Consider the following 15,417-nt stretch of genomic DNA (forward strand, 5'->3'; position numbering starts at 1 on the left):
CTTTCTTCTCTGTCCACCTGGGCAGCCGGGGTGCCCTGACACATCTGTGGTTGGGGACAGTAGCCACACTGGCTCAAGAGCGAAGAGGGAAGTCCCCCTAAACAAGTCAAGGGCAGCTCTCTCCTGCAATTCTTAAAGTTCCTTTCAAGTTGTCCCTAAAGCACTGGCCTGGTGGCTTTTTCAATGCCACCAAACCTATTTCTTTGGGGTACAAAGAGGAGAGAGAAATTTAAACGGGCTTAGATGAAACCATCCCAGGCACCACGAGCTGTCTCGGTCTCTCTCTGCTCTCCCAGGCAGCCCCTCCTTACACAGCCAGCTCTCAGGCTCACACTCACTGGTCCCTGACCAAGTCACATGCCCGTCTCTAAGCCAATCAGTGCAGCCAGCTGGATAGGCTGCTCCGATTGGTCAGATCTGAATTCATCTGCCCAGACCCAAAGCCGGTTTGGTCCCCAGCAGAATCACATGGTTCGAGGGTGGCGGGGGCATAGCTCCTAAGGGTGCAGGATAAAATTCAGGCCACTCAGTTAAATTTGAATTTCAGATAGATAATGAATTAATTTTTTAGTGTAAGTACATCGATGCAATATTTGGGACATATGACACAAATCATTCATTGTTTTTCTGAAATTCAAGTTTAAATGAGTATCCTACATGAGGGATCATCAAATGAGAAGTTCATGGAAAGATTCATATTATCTTTTAATTCCATATTTCCGTGAACTTTTTGAAGTGCCCTCATATTTTTAATTGCTAACTATGGCAATCCTAATGGCTCCTCAAAGAGACATCGGGGATCTGTTACTAAAGAAGAACATGGTCTGGCAGAGCAGATGGCTGACTGCTCCAGCATCTTGCTGTCACCTCCCAGGCCGTGGTGACAAAGGGGCTCTGGCCATAGAGACTGCGCCTCCAAGGGCCCAGCCCTGCTGGTCTGGATCATCTTGGTCCCTTGGTCTGGGAGGCAGACAGGGTGGTCTCCCATCAAGTGCCCACAGTGGTACCTGTAGAGGAAGGAGGTGCCACAGAGTCAGTGTCACTCTGGTTGAAGGCAGCATTGCTAGGGGTGAAGAGGGAGGCTGGAGGAAGCCGGGTTTCCCAGCCCAGGCTGGAGTCACAGCTCTTACTGGTTTCCACCCTTACTACTATGACTATAGCTTTTGTTATTAACAGTAGTGGTTGTTGTCGCCACACTCATGATTACCGTTGGTTGTTCTAAAACAATGGCTACACTGTATCAAGTGCTTACCACATGCCAGGTAGCATGCCAAGTACTTTATAAGTCTTATTTCATTTTATTCTCATAACCACTGAGAAATAGTATCGTTCCATTTTACAGCTAAGTAAGTTGAGGCTGAGAGAGGCAAAATCAGGCACCCAAAGTCACCGTTCTAGTGAGTGACAAAGTTGAGACCCTAGCCTCAGCCTCTTGGTGCGAAGGGTCATAAGAAAAGCCCAGAGCTCTCAAGTTTATTGTCTCATCTGAAGCTATCAGGCATTATTGTCTAGATCCATTCGCCAGCTCTTCAGTCACAGGTCAATTTGAACTGGCTTAAGCTACAAAGGGAATTCGCTAGCTCTTGTAGTAAAAGTCCGGGGATTTCAGGCATGGCCATATCCAGGGGTTCACCTAGGTCTGGTTTTTCTGTGTTGCCATGCCTCTCAAATAGGTTCTCTCCATGTGCTCCTCTTCCCAAACATCTCTTCACACCTATAATTCCAGCTCCATCCCCACAGCTCAGCAACCCCAGTGGGAAGAAAGCTCTTCCTTTACAGTGTCCCAGCAAAAGCTCCAAGAATGAGGCTCACTGGATCAGCCTGGGCCACATGCTCATCCTGAACTGATCACTGTGACTGGGGATGGGAGATGCTGACTGGCCAGCACTGGGTGAATCTACGGAGACCCTCATGAGAGGTTCTGTTCAGAGAGGTTTTGGAGCTGCCAATGGACGTGTGAAATGGGACCAGGCTGACAGTGGGCATCAGATTGCCACCTGACTCTTTGGGGAGCAATGAGGGCCAGGCCAGGGGATAATGGCCCCATTGCTACAAGCAGGCACTGGGTCAGGCAGACTGGTGTCCCTCATCCCTGGGTCTAGAGAAGTGCTGCCCCGCTCCCACCCTGGGGGCTCATCACACAGAGTTTTGGAGCTGAAAATATAGTCTGGCAGGGGCCAAATTGCCCAGAAAATGGCATTCTGCAATTCCCACCACCACCCCAAAAGGCAAGGCAATGTACAGATGCTGGAGAACTGTGAAACTAGCACTGCACACACGCTGTCACCACCACATCTCAGTGGCTCTTCACGTAACCCTAGGTGTTAGGTACCATCATGACCCCAGGTTTTCAGATCAGCAAATGAGGCTCAGAGAGGTGAAGTGACTTTCCCAAGGTCACAGAGCTGGGAGGTGGCAAAGCAGCCAATCAAGCCCACGCCTGTCCCACTCTGAAGCCTGGTGGTTCTCTTGGACATCGGCACAAGGGTGACTACAGAGTTTCCACTTTCGAGCAGCATGTTCCACCTTCCAGGTTTCTGGCTCTCACTTTTTCTAGGCAAGAGCCGGGCTCAAAGCCCTGCCAGGAACAGTCTGTGACCCATCACATGAGAAACCAAAATATTTTTCCTGGTGCGGGTTCACAGCTGATACTCTGTCAGGGCCAGCCAAACTGGTTACAAAGATGCGAGGACAGACCCAGTGGACACTAGCCCTAGCAGCCTGGTGGGGTGCAGTGGAGCCCCTCAAGAGGACTGGCACGAGCAGACTGACCCGGTGGGATTAGGTGTCCCTCCGTGTGCCTCCCGTGCTCTGCATTAGGAAGGCTGCCTGGTGGCGGGTCACAGTGTGATGCCATAGCCACCAGGCTCCCTCTGAGCCTCAGCCCTGCAACGTGGTAGAGTGACCCCAGAGAATCCTCAAAACTTTCCACACCCCCGTTCCTGTGTGTGTGAACCAGGGATAATATCCCTGCCTTCCAAGGTTATGGTGAGGCCCAAGTGAGATAGTCCGGAGAACAGCACAGCTCAGCCCAGCCCCAGAAACCCAGGAAGTGCTCAGTTCCAATGAGGGGCCCTGTGGTGACACTGTCACCGTCCCCCTTCGTCTCTGTTATTTTGTTCAGGGCTGCCAGAAGCCCAGCCCAGGCAATAAATCTTGACTGGTTTCAACCAGTGTTTCTCAACTGGAGGTGAATTTGCCCCTCAGGCAATTTCTGGAGACATTTCTGATTGTCACAACTAGTAGGTAGAGGCCAGGGATGCTGTTCAGCACCCACGCTGCACAAGACAGCGTCACAACAAACACCTACTCGGCCCAAAACATCAATAACATCAAGGATGAGAGATGCTGGTTGAAGCCAGTCCTGTACCCTGCTTCCCAGCCTCCCTTTCCACTGGGGGACACCTGTGACTAAGGAATGGCCAACAGGCCTAGGAGAGGGTTGGCTGGGAGCCTGCCTTGCAGAAGGGACAGAATTGCCACTCTTGCTTCCCCTCCCTGCCACTTCGTTCCCAGATCGGAGCTGTGCCTGGAGCTGCAGCGCTCACTGCAATGACAGGTGTCCAGCACACAGGAAAGGGGTGGAGATCAGAGAGGCTGGTCCTGGTCCTGACTTATCCAACCACGAAATCAGTGCCTGTGGCCACCACCCTTTGACTTCTGGTTATTGCGAACAATCAATTCCTATTACTTTAAGTTACTCAAATTACCTTCTTCTGTTACTTACAGCCAAATACAACCTTAATACATACAGAAGCTATTGATAGAAAAGATTGATGAAATTCACATCAACCCATAAATTTTTAAAAAGGAAAAAATGAAAGCCAAAATCCTTCCCAAAGCCTACGAAACCCCGAATGACCTGGCCCCTGCTTCCTCTCCTGCCTCATTTGCTACTTTGCCCCGTGTTACCCCCACCTCCAGCGCCTAGCTGACCCTGGACCGGCCACTGCAGGGCCCGGTCTGAGCTGCTCTCTTGGCCTGGATACTCCTCCCGCAGCCCTGAGTCACCCATCTCTCATCCTGCAGGTCTTTGGTGGCCCACCCCCTTATCCAATGCCATGTTCCACCAGAAATTATCTTCTTTGATTACCCTTTTCTCCCTCCCTCCCTTTTTCCTGTAAGCTACAGGAAAGGACTCCCCAGCCTCCTTCACAGCCATCTCCCCCAGCACATGGGAAACCCTCAAATACACTCACTGAAGAAGGAAGGAAAGAAATCAGCCTTCTTTCATTCCACAGTATTTATTAATTCTGTTTCCACAATCAGATCATTTTTAAAAATCATCTGAAAAGTCCTCTCTAATAAATATCTCTAATTTACAACTTTTTTTGGATTATACAAATGAACCGAGTCTTTATTAAACACACTCTGCCCAATCCCTGACAGAGTTTTAGAGTGAGTCCATGCTGGAGGGTTGCTGCGACTGCAGAATGTCAGCCTGACCCTCTTCTCAGGCAGGTGCACAGTGGGGTCAGTAATTCACACTCCGCATGGTGGCCACGGTGGTGGCGAGGCGATGGGGCAGGCCTTTGCTGACCTGTCTGTAATCTTCAGGCTTGGTCTTCAAGAGCATCACGATGTTCTGGAGGGTGCGGGATGGCTGCAGGCCCAGGGCATCCATCACATTGATCAGATAGTCTGTGGATTGGGGGAGACAGACACAGCTCCAGACTCAGCACCACAAGGAACTGCTCAGCACCAAAGGCCTCCCCTGAATAAGAAATAGAGAAGCCCCTCCACCCCCTACCAACTCCCCAAATGCTGAGCACCCACTCTGCAGAAAGGCCTTTAACCAGAGGTTTTCTCCAACAGGTCTAACCAGATGGGGAGCTCGGCTGAGTCCACAATTCTACGCAAGTAAAGGAAAAGCCGACATCACGCCCCTCCCCACCAGCACCAGTCTGAAGGGCCAGCTGACCTCACCCAAAGCTGTGCACTGGGGACTCCTGAGTTCACGTCCCCTGTGACCATGTGGAGAACGCAAAGGGTTAGGAGACACATGCGCTCACTTGAGCAGCTACCACAGGCTTTGTATCAGACCCCACATGAAGACAAGGACAGCGTGCGAGGCGGCAGCCTGGTATAATGCAGGGTCCTACACTTCCCAGATAACTCTTGGGGGACTAGTTAAATACAGATTTCCAAGCTAATCCCCAGACCAAGTCGACGACAATCTCTGAGAGAAGATTCTAGGGTTCATTCTACAAAGTGGCCCCAAGGATCCTAACCACTGGGCAGGCTGGGAGACACTGGTGGAACGAAGAAGAAGCCAGGTGCAGCCCAGTGTGACCTCGACGGAGTCCCTGCATCTCCCCAAGTCTCTGCTCATCTGTCGACGCAGTCAATACCCATGAGGCAGCATGGATTAAAAGGGACAAAGGACATGAAAGAACCTGATGTGCTGCAGGATCAATGAACAGGGGCCGCCTTTCATATGTCCTTTCTGGGTGGGCAGAACCCAAACCCGAGGGCAGCGAGCCACATATCCTCCAGGTCCTTGCCTTCCTGCTCTGTCACTGACAGCCTGCCCTGTCACTCTGCCCCCTTGCCTGGGCTGTCTCCTTTCCCTGACTCGACTGGAGCACCTGCCTCTTCCCTTGTGTCTTCTTTTCGAGGCCCAGCACAGGGCAAGACCCTAGGAGTGGCTGCTCTGTCCCAGCCAGGTGACCCACATCCAACCCAGAATGGGCCACCTCCTGGGAAGGCTGCGCCAGTCATAGGCACGCAGGCACCCGCTGCTTCCTGAGCGCGGCCCCCACACCATGCACTGCACTTTCTGCGGCCAGAGCTGCAAACTGGGAGCCAGGGTCTGCTGGGCCATTTTTGTTGGGCTGGCAGCATTTCTGTTTCGCCTGTGGTAAAAGGCAGGCCCCACACTCTGTGGTCTTGCACCCTGTCAGCCTCACACCTCAGCTCTGCTTCCCGGCCCTGCCCACTTCCCTTACAGCACGGGCTCAGTAGTATGGAAACTGCCTCAGCCACTGCAGCACCCCATCTTCTAGCACCATGGCTGGCACATGGCAGACGCTCGATCAATGTGGAATGAGTGAACAAGTGAATCTGGAGGGGACTCGACAGGGAAGGGAAATGACATAGACAACAGAACTCTAGGGGTAAATCCCGAATCTCGCTTCAATCACTGGTTCCGGTGGGTTCTCTCCCCAGTGCCTGTACTAACTGGGAACTCGGATGAGCATTTGATTTTCCACATGTCTCTTCTCTGAATGCTGTGCCTAGGGAAATGGCTGAAAAGGCGGCTGTTGCTCTGATAACTAACTGCTGAGAACAATGAAATATGCAGGGGTCAGGAAACTGGGGCAGCTGGATTCTAGGCCTGGCTCCATCACTAACCACTCCAGTGCCCAGAGGAAAGCACCTCATTCCTAGTCCTACTGCAATACAAGTGGCAAGGCTGAGCCTGGTCTGACCCTGTGGTCACCCAGGTCAAAGCTCTGGCTGGGTCCCCCAGGGAGCTGATCTTTAAGGCTCCTATCACCTTCTCTCGTGACCACCCAAGAGGTGCCTTGAGCTAAAGAACAGGTAGGTCAATGGAAGAAAACCAAGAGGCTGGGGAGTAGCATCCCCAAGCTCGGGGCAGCACCTGGGAGTGAGGCCCCACTACAATGAGTGCAGCAGGAGCTGGGGACACGCCCACGGCTTGGGAGGTAGGCTGGTTTTCTGATGGAGATCACGGACTGGTCATGCAACTACTCTGTGCCCCGTTCCCTTATCAGGCAATGGAAAAAAGGCAGCTGCCTCACAGGGGAGTTTGGGGATTGCATAAGATGATGGGTGCGAGCGCTGGGTTTGGTGTCCGGCATGCCCGGCACGTAGTAAGAGCTTAATAAATGTTAGGTAGTAACTATTATGTAAATGAAGCAAAGGCCAGACAGGGCCAGGCTGCATGACTCATTTCAGCTCATCTCACTGAAGCTCCCCTTAATGGGTCTCCACCTCAGCAGCCAATCAGAATCTCCAGGAGACTTGGTATAAGCTTCCTGGAGGGTGAGAGGGGGAGTGACAGATGCAGTGGGCAATGGCAGTGCCTCCCATTGCCTGCCCGTGGCCCTCACCGATGTCGGTGGCCAGCTGCTTGGTTGAGTGCGGGGTCAGCTCAGGGATCTGGAGGATCACGTCACAGTAGGTCTGCATCGTGGCTCTGGCGATGGAGCCCAGCCAGTTGTCAGCCATGTTGTCCAGCTCAGGCAATTCATCCCCTGGAAAGGGAAAGAAGGTCACCAAGAAAACGCAGAAAGTGCTCGGGAAAAATTCAGCCCTGCTGGGTGATGTGGCCCACTATAAGTGCTATGCCCACAGACATGCCAGGAAGCTTACGGTCTTGATGGGAAGCAGGGAATCAGAGGACATTTCAATCTCAGGTGAGTTGGTTCTGACTAAGTACAATGAGGATTCAGGAAGTGAGCAGTCAGGTGACGCTGAATAACTTATGAGTCCCTGAAAGCCTTGGCACTGACTCTAGCCATGTAGGCAGGAGCATGTCTGCAGACAGGGAGTGACATGGAGGGCAGGAGGGAGATCCAGTGAGAGGGGAGCCCGAAACTGAAAGTTAGCAGGTGGGTAGTTGGCACGGGTGGGAACGGGAGGACACCGACCCACCACTAGGAGGCAAAGGGCAATGGCCAGAACACAGGCGTCACATAAGAGTGGAGACTTGGAGTCAAGGCCAACTCCACCACTAAGGAGCTGAGTGCTACCTAACCTCTCAGAGACTGGGTTTTCATCTGTGAAGTGGAGAGTATAGCAGCCCTGACTTCATGGGGCTGTTGCGGGAGTTAAGTTGGAGAAGACACACAAGGCCCTTGGCACACACTTGGTGCTCAACACCCAGCAGCCATTAGTGCTGGAATAACTACAGGGAGGGGAGAGTGCGTCCAAGGAGCAGTGGGAAATAAACTGCTGGGGAAGAGAGCGGGGTCACAGAGGGCACCCCAAGAACCATGTGGCTCCCATGTCACAGGAGATGGGAAACTGCTGTAGGTTCCCAGCAAGGTTGCAGCAGGGCCAGCCTGTGCAGGGGAGCCAGTCAGGCTGTGGCAGGGTGAAGGGGTGAGATGGAGCAACCATCCAAGCAAGAGAGAGATGGGCCTGGCCTCCTGGGGAAAGAGGACACTTGATAGCAGGAATGGAAAGAGTGGGAGAAATGAAAGCAACACTGAAAAAAGTATGCAGCCAAGCAGTAAAAAAAGAATACATTTAAGAGAAGATAGGGGCTGGCTGGAGAGCTCAGTTGGTTAGAGTACAGCCTTGTAACACTAAGGTCAAGGTCAATGGTTCAGATCGCCATACCGGCCAGCTGCCCAAAAAAGAAAAAAGACTATTAAGAGAAGATAAGAGGCAGAGAAAAGCCCTGGGCACGGGGCTGGCTGGAGAGCTCAGTTGGTTAGAGTACAGCCTTGTAACACTAAGGTCAAGGTCAAGGGTTCAGATGGCCATACCGGCCAGCTGCCCAAAAAAGAAAAAAGACTATTAAGAGAAGATAAGAGGCAGAGAAAAGCCCTGGGCAGCCCTCCCACCACGTGCACAGAAGGCAGGATCCAGCGCCATCTGCTGTGATCAAGGAAGCCCAGGCAGGGAAAAGCCCTGGGCAGCCCTCCCACCACGTGCACAGAAGGCAGGATCCAGCGCCATCTGCTGTGATCAAGGAAGCCCAGGCAGGGAAAAGCCCTGGGCAGCCCTCCCACTGCCTGCAGAGAAAGCAGGACCTAGCACTGCCCACTGCAACAGGGAAGGCCCAGTTGGGAAAATCCCCAGGCAGCCCTCCCACTGCTCACACAGAAGGTGGGAGTGAGTGCTGCCACTGTGACCAGGAGGCCCCACATCGCTTCCAAGGAGGTGGCCCATAACAGCCACCCAGAGAAAGCAGGACCTAGCACTGCCCACTGCAACAGGGAAGGCCCAGTTGGGAAAATCCCCGGGCAGCCCTCCCACTGCTCACACAGAAGGTGGGAGTGAGTGCTGCCACTGTGACCAGGAGGCCCCACACCGCTTCCAAGGAGGTGGCCCATAACAGCCACTACACAGCTTCTACTGCTGCAAGGATGGCTTGCTATCACAGCAGCAGCTATGACCACCATGCAGATAGTCTGCCACATATTCAACTGCATTGACACAAGGACAGTCACCAGAGGAGCCTGGAAAAAGAGAAGGAAATCTTTCTCCTCAAAGTACACTCCAGAATTATATCACTTTATTACTCCAGAATAACAGAAAAAGCAACTGATCTATCAGACGACCAGAAGTCAATGTACAGATACTAGAAATACAAAAAAACAAGAAAATATGACACTACAAAGGAATATAGTAATTCTCAAGTATCAAACTCTATACAATAGGAAACCCTTGAAATGACTCAAAAGGAATTCTGAGTGACAATCTTAAGGAAACTCAATGAGGTAAGAGAAGACTCAGTCAGATAACATAACGGAATGAGAAAAAATATCCAGGATATGAAGAAGGAAATTTACAAAGAGATTAATACCTTAAAAAAGAATGTAGCAAAACTCTTGGAACTGAAGGATTCATTCAATGAAATAAAAAACATAACTGAGAGCTTAGGCAGCATATTAGAGCAAGGAGAAGAAAAAATTTCTGATCTCAAAGATGGTCTTTACAAAATAACTCAAGTAGGGCCAGCCCAGTGGCGCACTGGAGAGTGCGCCGCTTGGGAGCGCGGTAGCGCTCCCGCCGAGGGTTTGGATCCCATGTGGAGACCGGTTTCCGCTCACTGGCTGAATGCAGTGCGAGCGCAACACCAAGGGTTGCGATCCCGTTGCCGGTCCCTGGTACGGGCGCGACACCGAGGGTTGCGATCCCGTTACCGGTCAGTAAAAAAAAAGACAAAAAGGAAAAAATAAAATAAAATAACTCAAGTAGACAAAAAAAAAGGAAAAAAGAATTTTAAAAAATGAAGGAAGATTAAGAGAGCTAACAGACAACCTTAAGTGCACTAACATTTGAATCATCAGTGTTCCAGAAAGGGAGGAGAAAGGTAAAGGCACTGAAAATCTATTCAATGAAATAATAATGGAAACTCCCAGGTACAGGGAGAGACACAGACCTTCAAATCCAGGAAGCTCAAAAATCCCCAAATATATCAACCCAAAAAGATCCTCTCCAAGACACATTATAGTACAACTGGCAAAGCTCAAAGACAAAGACAGTCTCCTAGAAGCAGCAAAAGAAAAGCATCAAGTCACTTACAAGGAAGCCCCCATCAGATCAATAGCAGATTTCTCAACTGAAACTCTACAGGAAAGAAGAAAATGGGATGATATATTCAAAATACTTAAAGAAAAGAACTGTCAGCCAAGAATGCTATACCCAGCAAGGCTATCCTTCAGAAATGAGGGAGAAACAGTGTATTTCCCAAACAAAAACTGCAGTAGTTCATCACCACACAACCAGTCCTGCAAGAAATTGTCAAGGGAGTCCTGCATCTGGAATCTGAAAAACAATAATCACTACCACAAATACACAAAACCCACTGGTAAAACACAAATGCAAATGATGAAGAAAAAAGAAACTAAATCTTACCACCTCAAAAAAAAACAAACATTGAAGATGAATAATAAAAGGCCAAGAAAGGAACAAAAGATATTTAAAACCTTTATACAAAAAGCAATAAAATGGCAGGAGAAAAATACCTCTAAATAACAACCCTAAATGTAAACGGACTAAACTCCCCACTCAAAAGACACAGATTAACAGATTGGGTTAAAAAGCTAGACCCAACTATATGCTATCTTCAAGAGACTCACCTCACCTGTAAAGACACACACAGACTAATAGTGAAGGAATGGAAAAAGACATACCATGCAAATGGAAACCCAAATTGAGCAGGAGTAGCTATTCCTATATCAGATAAAATAGATTTTAAATCAAAAAACATAAAAAGAGAGAAAGAAGGCCATTATATAATGATAATAGGATCTATCCATCAAAAAGACATAACAATCATAAATATATATGCACCCAATGCTGGAGCACCCAGATATATAAAGCAAATACTATTAGACCTAAAGAAAGAGATAGACCCCAATATGATAACAGTGGGGGACCTGCACATCTGTCTCTCAACTCTAGACAGATCATCCAGGCAACAAATCAACCGAGAAACACAGGATGTAAACTACACGTTAGACCAACTGGATCTGGCAGATATCTACAGAATACTTCATCCAACAACTACAGAATATACATTCTTCTCATCAGCACATGAACATTCTCCAGGACAGATCTCACGTTAGATTACAAATCAAGTCTGAACAAATTTTAAAAAATCAAAATCATCTCAAGCATCTTTTCAGACCACAATGGATTAAAACTAGAAATTAATAACAAGCAAAACTCAGGACACTATACAAATACATGGGAATTAAACAACAGGTTCCTGAATGACCTGTGGGTCCAAGAAGAAATTAAACAGGAAATCAGAAAATTTATCGAAACCAACAAAAATAAAAACATATGATATCAAAACCTGTAGGATACTGCAAAAGCAGTACAAAGAGGGAAGTTTATGGCAATTAATGCACACATCAAAAAAATGGAAAGATTTCAAATAAACAACCTTATGCTACACCTCAAATAACAAGAAAAACAAAAACAACCCAATCCCAAAGTTAGTAGGTGGAAAGAAATAATTAAGATCAGAGCAGAACTGAAAGACATGGAGACCCCCAAAGTGATACAAGAGATCAATGAAACAAAAAGTTGTTTTTTTGAGAAGATAAACAAAATAGACAAACCATTAGCTAGGTTAACAACAACAACAACAACAACAAAGAAAATCCAAATAACAAAAACCAGAAATGAAAAAGGAGACATTACAACCAACATCATAGAAATATAAAGAATCATTAGAGACTGTTACAAACAACCATACACCAAAAAATTTGAAAACCTGTAGGAGATGGATTAATTTCTGGACCCATACAAACTACCCAGACTGAACCAAGAAGAAACAGAAAACCTGAAGAGACAAATAACAAGCAACGAGATTGAAGCAGTATAAATCAGCAGTCAACCAACAAAGAAAAGGATGGATTTACTGCTGAATTCTACCAAACCTTTAAAGAGGAATTAATACCAATTCTCTTCAAACTATTCCAAAAAGCTGAAAAAGAGGCCACTCTCCCAGACTCATTCTATGAGGCCAGCATCACCTTAATACCAAAACCAGACAAAGATACAACAAAAAAAGAAAACTACAGGCTAATATCTCTGACGAACACAGATGCAAAAATCCTCAACAAAATACTAGCAATCGGAATCCAGCAACACATCAAAAACATTGTTAACCATGATCAAGTTAGATTCATCCCAGGGAGACAAGGATGGTTCAACATACTCAAGTAAATAAATGTGATACAGCACATCAACAAAATCAAGGACAAAAACCATATGATTATCTCAATAGACAAAGAAAAGGCATTTGACAAAACTGAACATCCCTTCTTGATAAAGGCTTTCAGCAAATTAGTTATAGAAGGAAAGTATCTCAACACAATAAAAGCCATATACGACAAACCTACCAGCAATATCATCCAGAATGGGGAAAAGCTGAAAGCCTTTCCCTTAAGAACAGGAAAAAGACAAGGATGCCCAATCTCACCACTCCTATTTAACCTACTGTTAGAAGTACCAGCCAGAGCAATCAGGCAAGAAAAAGAAATAAAGAGGATTCACATTGGAAAGGACAAAGTCAAACTGGCTCTGTTTGCAGATGTCCTGATCCTATATATAGAAAAACCTAAAGATTCTACCAAAAAACTCATAGAGCTGATTAACAGTTTCAGTAATATTGCAGGATACAAAATCAACACCCCAAAATCAGTAGCATTTTTATTATCCAATAAGAAACTAGCAGAAAAAGAAATCAAAAAAGTAAGCTCATTTACAATAGTCTCCAAGAAAATATCTAGGAATCAATTTAACCAAGGAGGTGGATGATCACTACTGAAAGAAATTAAAGAAGACACAAAAAGGTGGAAAGACATTCCATTCTCTTAAATTGGAAGAATCAATATTGTGAAAATGTCCATACTACCCAAAGTGATCTACAGATTCAGTGCAATCCCCACCCAAATACCAATGACATTCTTCACAGAAATAGAAAAAAATAATCCTAACATTCATGTGGAACCACAAAAGACCCTGAACACCTGAGCAAAAAAATAAAGCCAGAGGCATAATATTCCCCAACACGGGCTGGAGAAAGGCTGGTTGGGGGACACAGGGAATAACTGCAGTTTGAGGTGCTGGACATGCTGACAGTATTGATCTGATCACCACATCTTGAACACAGGTGCTGATGATCAGCTCTGTGCCCCATGAAGATGTTTAATTGATAAAAATTTTAAAAAATTTTAAAAGCCCACTTGTAACATGTAGTATCTAGTTTTCAGTGACCAACATCTACAATAAACACCACTGTAAAATAAATAAATAAATAGTAAAAGGGAGAAGATAAATAAAATACTACTGCTACTATTAAAAGTAATAATATAGAATATAAAGCTACATGTAAAGAACCATCTGCACATAGAGCAAAGCACAGCAGAGGACACAAGGGGAAAAGGCCATACCAGTGTTGTAAATTGAAGGATTCTGTTATCTTTTTCTTTTTAAATTGTGATCTCTTTTTATACATAGCACCTGTACCACAAATACATACTAGAAGGTTAAAAAACAAAAATGGGGTTTGGTGATAACTGAGCACAAGGACAGTAATGTGGAATCTTGGTTTCCACTGTAGAAACTGACAACAGGGCTGGTTGTAATGTGGCCAGAAAGGCACCTTTGCAGGGAAGCTGGTTTGGGAGAGAAACCTCTCTCCTGCTGACTGACTTGATGGTACAATACCCAGAAAGGGCTGAAATTAATGGAACAGAGCCCCTAGTGCCTAGATTTGAGAGTTGCTATATTGAGTTAAAAACTAATGATGTGAAAAAGAAAGAAAAAGAGAAATGAAAATGAGCGAGGGGCTGAGTTCAGTGCCTCAAGAGACACTCCAGGTCGAGGGGCAGAGGCCGAGGAGGCATCCCGCTGGACACAGCCGATCACGAGCAGCCATTTTTTAACTGCACAAATCCCAATTTACCGAGGCCCTGCTGGGTCCTGGCTGCTCTGAGTGCCGGTGCTGGGTGGCCCTGCCCTTACCGCTTTCTGGCCAGGGGAGGAGGAAAACACCCGAGCACAGGGATGTCTGCTTCAGCAGAGGCAAGATCAAGACTAAGGCAAGCACAGAATCCAGAGCAAATAACTTCACTCTAGGCTGCTGAGGAAGGGCAGAGACAAATGGGCTGTTTGCCAGATGCACATGAGGAAAAAGAGCATCCCAGGCAGAGAGCACAGAAATTGTTTTTAAAAAGTGCCCATGAAAACAGAGCATAACTGAGCTGATGCTGTTTATGATAAAGGACATGTATATGGAGATCTGCAGAGAAAGACACATGGGAGAACAGTCCCTAAAGTGTCACAAGTGATTATCTCAGGAGGGTAGATTTTTAATTGGAGAAAAAGAGAAGCTATTTTCAAATTAAGAAAAAATCCTTCTGAGTGGCTGGAATGTGAGTGTGGGCACAGGAGAGGTAGACAGTGGGAGGGAGAGCAGGAGATGAGTCTGTGGGCGCTTCCTGGGCCAGGGAGAGCTTGGATTTCCATCCTGTGGCTTCTGGCGTGCCACCAGAGGTTTTTTAGCAGGCAGAGAACAATTAGTCAGAGGGACAGAACAAGCACCAGGAAATGGAAGCTCCATAGAAAGAAGGAGAGAAAAGAAATCAAAAGAAGGAAAGGGTGTGAAAGGCCAGGCAGATGAGGTGCTGGGCTCAGAAACACTTCCACTTTGGCATTTGATCTGGGGAATGGTCTGGCCACAACCACTTTCCAGTTGACCCAAGGCAGCCTCTACCTGAGCCATGCACTCCTGGCAGGCCTTCCCCAGTGGGTGTTTCCTGCGGCTCACCACGCAGCAGCAGCAGCTCATTGGTCTGCACCACCCAGGAGAGGAGCTGCCTCCTTCGGCCCCTACTCCAGGCCCAAAACAAGCAGGTGAGTCTGCACAACGCTCGGTACCTGCACCCCGGCCAGCACTGCCATCCCCTGCCCAGAATCACAAGTCCACCAGGACCCAGATCTGAGTTTTCCTGCAAATGATTCTGTTATAACCTATTGTGTGTATGTGAGTGTGTCTGACACAGAGAGAGAGACAGACAGACAGACACACACCTTGGACACTTTAACTTTCCCAAAGTTCCATTTCTTTTTTTTTTTTTTTGGTCTTTTGTCTTTTTCCGTGTCTGGTGACGGATCGCAACCCTCAGTGTTGCCCGCGTACCAGACCGGGGACCGGCAACGGGATCGCAACCCTCGGGGTTGCTCCCGCACCTCGCT

At 47.6% G+C, this 15,417-nt stretch overlaps 1 protein-coding gene across 1 annotated transcript in view; it reads right to left on the minus strand.

Moving 5' to 3' along the window:
• Nucleotides 1-4,225: 4,225 nt before the first annotated feature.
• Nucleotides 4,226-15,417, minus strand: part of COG7 (component of oligomeric golgi complex 7) — an 86,697-nt gene continuing 75,505 nt past the window's right edge. Inside the window, exons 16-17 of the mRNA XM_008568260.1 lie at nt 7,077-7,220; nt 4,226-4,641 (exon numbers count right to left, since the gene is read on the minus strand). Coding sequence (XP_008566482.1) covers nt 4,475-4,641; nt 7,077-7,220 — 311 coding nt within the window. The 3' untranslated portion in view covers nt 4,226-4,474. The remainder of the gene's footprint in view (nt 4,642-7,076; nt 7,221-15,417) is intronic.

The sequence above is a fragment of the Galeopterus variegatus genome, unplaced genomic scaffold, assembly GCF_000696425.1.
Source record: "Galeopterus variegatus unplaced genomic scaffold, G_variegatus-3.0.2 Scaffold391, whole genome shotgun sequence".
Lineage (NCBI taxonomy): Eukaryota > Metazoa > Chordata > Mammalia > Dermoptera > Cynocephalidae > Galeopterus > Galeopterus variegatus.